We start from the raw sequence: 5,305 nt of genomic DNA, 5'->3' as shown, positions 1-5,305 counted from the left end.
GGATTTCCTATGCCACTTTAAAAAAAGAAACATTTTTTACCTTTATTTTAACAGGCAAGTCAGTTAAGAACAAATACTTATTTACAATGTTGGCCTAGGAACTGTGGGTTAACTGACTTGTTCAGGGGCAGAACGACAGATTTTTACCTTGTCAGCTCAGGATTCGATCCAGCAACCTTTCGGTTACTGGCCCAACGCTCTAACCACTAGGATACCTGCCTCACCCCTCTAACCACTAGGATAACTGCCTCCCGAAATGAAATCTCCATGTATATAAAAAGTGTAGTGTTCGTGTTGCTGGCTTCAGTGTTTTGAGTCAAAAATGAGAAGAAAACTCACATATCAGACACAGGGGATTTAACCAACATCTTTTAATGAATATGTGTCTTAATGAAACATGTCTGCCCCCCCCCCCCCCTCCCCTCAGGGCATGGCTCTCCAGAAGAAGGCAGCAGAGGACCGTCTGGCCAGTACGGGTTCCGGACAGTCCTTCCTGGCCCGCCAGAGACAGGCTACCAGCACACGCCGCTCCTACCCCGGATACCCGGGACCCCAGTCCGCCACCGCCAGGTAGACATGGCGCCGTGACTCTTCAACCCGACCTTTGACCTCCGACCCTTCCAGGCCAGGTACCACCACGGCCAGGTAGACATGGCACCCTGACCCCTACCTGAACCTTTTTTTTCCCCCTGACCCCCTGCAGGTGTCCCTCAGGACACACAGTCCAGTTGTATGGGTGTCGGCTGAGCTTAGTGATCCCGTGTTCACTGGACCGGTTTAGGATAAATCCTCTGATGCTCCTTTGTTCTCTGTCCTCCTCCACAGTCCTTCAGTCTCCCTTTTAAATCTGGTTACCTGGATTTATTATCAATAATTATTATGCACATTTTTGTAAAACGATGTTACCTGTTCTGTTCATCTTCTGTTTGGAATCCTCCGATCTAATAACTTGTTGTTTCTATGTAACACGAGAGTAGAGATGCCATGTTGTTGTTGTTGTTTTTGTTGTTGTATTTTAACCTTTATGAAAAGAAAAAAACAGAGAATATTTTCATATCTATTGCTTGAATGCTCTTTAGTTTTGGAGAGGGTGTGTCCACTATGTATAGGGCTAGTGACCAGTTGATATCTTTAAACCCAGTACAGTACATAGTATGTGTTAAGTGTGTTCAGTCTCTTAGGCAGTCTTTGTTTTACGTGCAGTCTGTTTTAGACAGTCTTTGTTTTACGTGCAGTCTGTTTTAGGCAGTCTTTGTTTCACGTGCAGTCTGTTTTAGACAGTCTTTGTTTTACGTGCAGTCTGTTTTAGACAGTCTTTGTTTTACGTGCAGTCTGTTTTAGACAGTCTTTGTTTTAGGTGTAGTCTGTAGTTGGCCTCCACTAAACTGGGACCTAGCAGTCGAGTAGGTAACTGTACACATACATACGGTATTTACAGAACAGAACAAAGATTCATATTGATCAAATGTTTCTCCTGAAATGAAGGGAAACCTCTTCCCCTGTAGACTCCTGTTCTCAAATCAACCAGTTGTCATTATCAATTATTTATCAATCAATAGTTTATTGATTGATTATGGTGAACGAGTGAGCGTCTCTCCCTATTATCCTGTGTTGCATGAGGAAATACCAAACTGTCCTCTCTCTTTTTGTCCTCTAGATCCACACTCGTAACTAACACGATGCACAGCTATAACTGTCCCATATTAACCCGTCTGCATGCTAACGGTCCATAACCACTATCTATGCGCTGGACCTAGTCAAACAGTGGTTATGATGAACTTTACAGGGAGGAGGATTATAAACTTTACAGGGAGGAGGATTATAAACTATACAGGGAAGTATATTATAAACTTTACAAGGAGGAGGATTATAAACTATACAGGGAAGTATATTATAAACTTTACAGGGAGGTGGATTATAAACTATACAGGGAAGTATATTATAAACTTTACAGGGAGGTGGATTATAAACTATACAAGGAAGTATATTATAAACTTTACAGGGAGGTGGATTATAAACTATACAGGGAAGTATATTATAAACTTTACAGGGAGGTGGATTATAAACTATACAAGGAAGTATATTATAAACTTTACAGGGAGGAGGATTATAAACTTTACAGGGAGATGGATTATAAACTTTACAGGGAGGTGGATTATAAACTATACAAGGAAGTATATTATAAACTTTACAGGGAGGAGGATTATAAACTATACAAGGAAGTATATTATAAACTTTACAGGGAGGTGGATTATAAACTATACAAGGAAGTATATTATAAACTTTACAGGGAGGTGGATTATAAACTTTACAGGGAGGTGGATTATACACTATACAGGGAGGAGGATTATAAATTTTACAAGGAAGTATATTATAAACTTTACAGGGAGGTGGATTATAAACTTTACAGGGAGGTGGATTATAAACTATACAGGGAGGTGGATTATAAACTTTACAGGGAGGTGGATTATAAACTATACAGGGAGGTGGATTATAAACTATACAGGGAGGTGGATTATACACTATACAGGGAGGAGGATTATAAACTTTGGTATCTCTCCAGGAACAGGGTTGGAGAGTCCTGTACTAGATAGATGTAAACCTACAGGAGGGTATCTCTCCAGGAACAGGGTTGGAGAGTCCTGTACTAGATAGATGTAAACCTACAGGAGGGTATCTCTCCAGGAACAGGGTTGGAGAGCCCTGGACTAGATAGATGTAAACCTACAGGGCGGCAACATGACTGTTTAGTGGTTTCTAGTGGCACTGCAAATGTGTCTATATTCTGGTGAAAGATCTGCTGTCTATCAGACCGTTTTGATCATGATCTGCTGTATCATTATAACCAAACCTTTTACTGGTTGTTGTTCTCTCTCTCTCTCTCTCTCTCTCTCTCTCTCTCTCTCTCTCTCTCTCTCTCTCTCTCTCTCTCTCTCTCTCTCTCTCTCTCTCTCTCTCTCTCTCTCTCTCTCTCTCTCTCTCTCTCTCTCTCTCTCTCTCTCTCTCTCTCCTCCTCTCTCCTCTCTCTCTCGCCTCCTCTCTCTCTCGCCTCCTCTCTCTCTCTCGCCTCCTCTCTCTCTCTCGCCTCCTCTCTCTCTCTCTCCTCTCTCTCTCTCGCCTCCTCTCTCTCTCGCCTCCTCTCTCTCTCTCTCTCTCTCTCTCGCCTCCTCCTCTCTCTCTCGCCTCCCTCTCTCTCTCTCTCTCCTCTCTCGCCCTCCTTTCTCTCTCTCTCGCCTCCTCTCTCTCTCTCTCCTCTCTCTCTCTCTTTCTCTCCGCCTCCTCTCTTTCTCTCCGTCTCTGTCTCTCTCCTCTCTTTTCCCTCCTCTCTCTCTCTCTCTTTCCTCCTCTCTCTTCCTCTCCCCTCCTCTCTCTCTCCTCTCTTTTCCCTCCTCTCCACAGTGACATTACATGACCAGCGCAGGCAGGGGTGATGGGCGGGTGCATGACCATGGCTTAATAATGAGTCGAGCTGAAAATAACCCTTCATCAACACTAACCCTCAACTCTACGGAGGACGGGCCGGGCGGGCGGGCCCAGACTATGCCCAGGACTGGGGGGTGGGGGTGGTAAGGGCTCTCTACAGACCCAGACGGCGCCGCCCTCTCAGAGGCCACCCTAACCTACCGCCACCCCCCCCTCCTCCTCCTCCTCCTTCACTCACAGACCTGCATCTGCTTGCGAACCTCTGTCGTCATGACATACTCTGAGACAACAACAGTAGTCTCTAGTGGGGTAACGGGGAGAGCTGGAGCTAGGGCTGGGGATAAACAAAACAAAAACATTTTAAAGATTCTTCATGCTGTGTCCAAGGTCAAGGAAACCTCTTGTTCTAAATGTGTGGTGCAAAGCGAGGACTACATGGAAGACAGTGTTATTCTTAATGACGATGATCAAGCGACTAGCAACACATGGTCACTGTACTGTTAAACTGGTGTGTATCTGCTGGTTGTTCCACCCACTTCTCTCTCTCTCTTTGTGTTTTTTTGGGGGTCTGAGAGAAAAAGGGCAATATCATCATTTATTGCACTTGATCCTCTAATCAAATGTGTATATACTGAGTGTGCAAAACATTAGGAGCACCTTCCTAATATTGAGTTGTATCCTCCCCCCCCTCACCTTTAGCCTCATCAGGGCATGGACTCGACAAGGTGTCCGAAAGCGTTCCACAGGGATGCTGGCCCATGTTGACTCTACAAGGTGTTGAAAGCGTTCCACAGGGATGCTGGTCCATGTTGACTCCACAAGGTGTCCGAAAGCGTTCCACAGGGATGCTGGCCCATGTTGACTCTACAAGGTGTCTAAAGTGTTCCACAGGGATGCTGGCCCATGTTGACTCTACAAGGTGTCTAAAGTGTTCCACAGGGATGCTGGCCCATGTTGACTCCACAAGGTGTCCGAAAGCGTTCCACAGGGATGCTGGCCCATGTTGACTCTACAAGATGTCTAAAGTGTTCCACAGGGATGCTGGCCCATGTTGACTCCAATGCTTCCCACAGTTGTTCCAAGTTGGCTGGATGTCTTTTGGTTGGTGGACCATTCTATATACACACGGGAAACTGTTGAGAGTGAAAAACCCAGCAGCGTTGCAGTTCTTGACACAAACCGTCTATCACCTACTACCATACCCTGTTCAAAGGGACTTAAATATTTAGTCTGGCCCGTTCACCCTCTGAATGGCACACATACACAATACATGTCTCAAGGCTTAAAAATCCTTCTGTAACCTGTCTCCTCCCCTTCATCTACCTGGTGTCCCATGTCTGAATCAGGCCCTGGTGTCCCATGTCTAAACCAGACCCTGGTGTCCCATGTCTGAATCAGGCCCTGGTGTCCCATGTCTGAATCAGGCCCTGGTGTCCCATGTCTGAATCAGGCCCTGGTGTCCCATGTCTAAATCAGGCCCTGGTGTCCCATGTCTAAATCAGGCCCTGGTGTCCCATGTTTGAATCAGGCCCTGGTGTCCCATGTCTAAATCAGGCCCTGGTGTCCCATGTCTAAATCAGGCCCTGGTGTCCCATGTCTAAATCAGGCCCTGGTGTCCCATGTCTAAATCAGACCCTGGTGTCCCATGTCTAAATCAGACCCTGGTGTCCCATGTCTAAAGCAGGCCCTGGTGTCCCATGTCTAAATCAGACCCTGGTGTCCCATGTCTAAATCAGGCCCTGGTGTCCCATGTCTAAATCAGACCCTGGTGTCCCATGTCTAAATCAGGCCCTGGTGTCCCATGTATAAACCAGACCCTGGTGTCCCATGTCTAAATCAGACCCTGGTGTCCCATGTCTAAAGCAGGCCCTCGTGTCCCATG

At 46.1% G+C, this 5,305-nt stretch overlaps 1 protein-coding gene across 1 annotated transcript; it reads left to right on the top strand.

Moving 5' to 3' along the window:
- Positions 1-1,041: 1,041 nt before the first annotated feature.
- On the top strand, positions 1,042-2,918 carry LOC124028258. The gene is made up of 2 exons (XM_046340367.1): positions 1,042-1,325; positions 1,358-2,918. The coding sequence occupies exon 2, from the start codon at positions 1,717-1,719 to the stop codon at positions 2,653-2,655; it is 939 nt and encodes a 312-aa protein (XP_046196323.1). The 5' UTR covers positions 1,042-1,325; positions 1,358-1,716; the 3' UTR covers positions 2,656-2,918.
- Positions 2,919-5,305: the final 2,387 nt, after the last annotated feature.

The sequence above is a fragment of the Oncorhynchus gorbuscha genome, unplaced genomic scaffold (genome assembly GCF_021184085.1).
Source record: "Oncorhynchus gorbuscha isolate QuinsamMale2020 ecotype Even-year unplaced genomic scaffold, OgorEven_v1.0 Un_scaffold_3923, whole genome shotgun sequence".
Taxonomy (NCBI): domain Eukaryota; kingdom Metazoa; phylum Chordata; class Actinopteri; order Salmoniformes; family Salmonidae; genus Oncorhynchus; species Oncorhynchus gorbuscha.
Note: the sequence above shows the minus strand (reverse complement) of the source record. Positions and strands in the feature narration are given on the sequence as shown.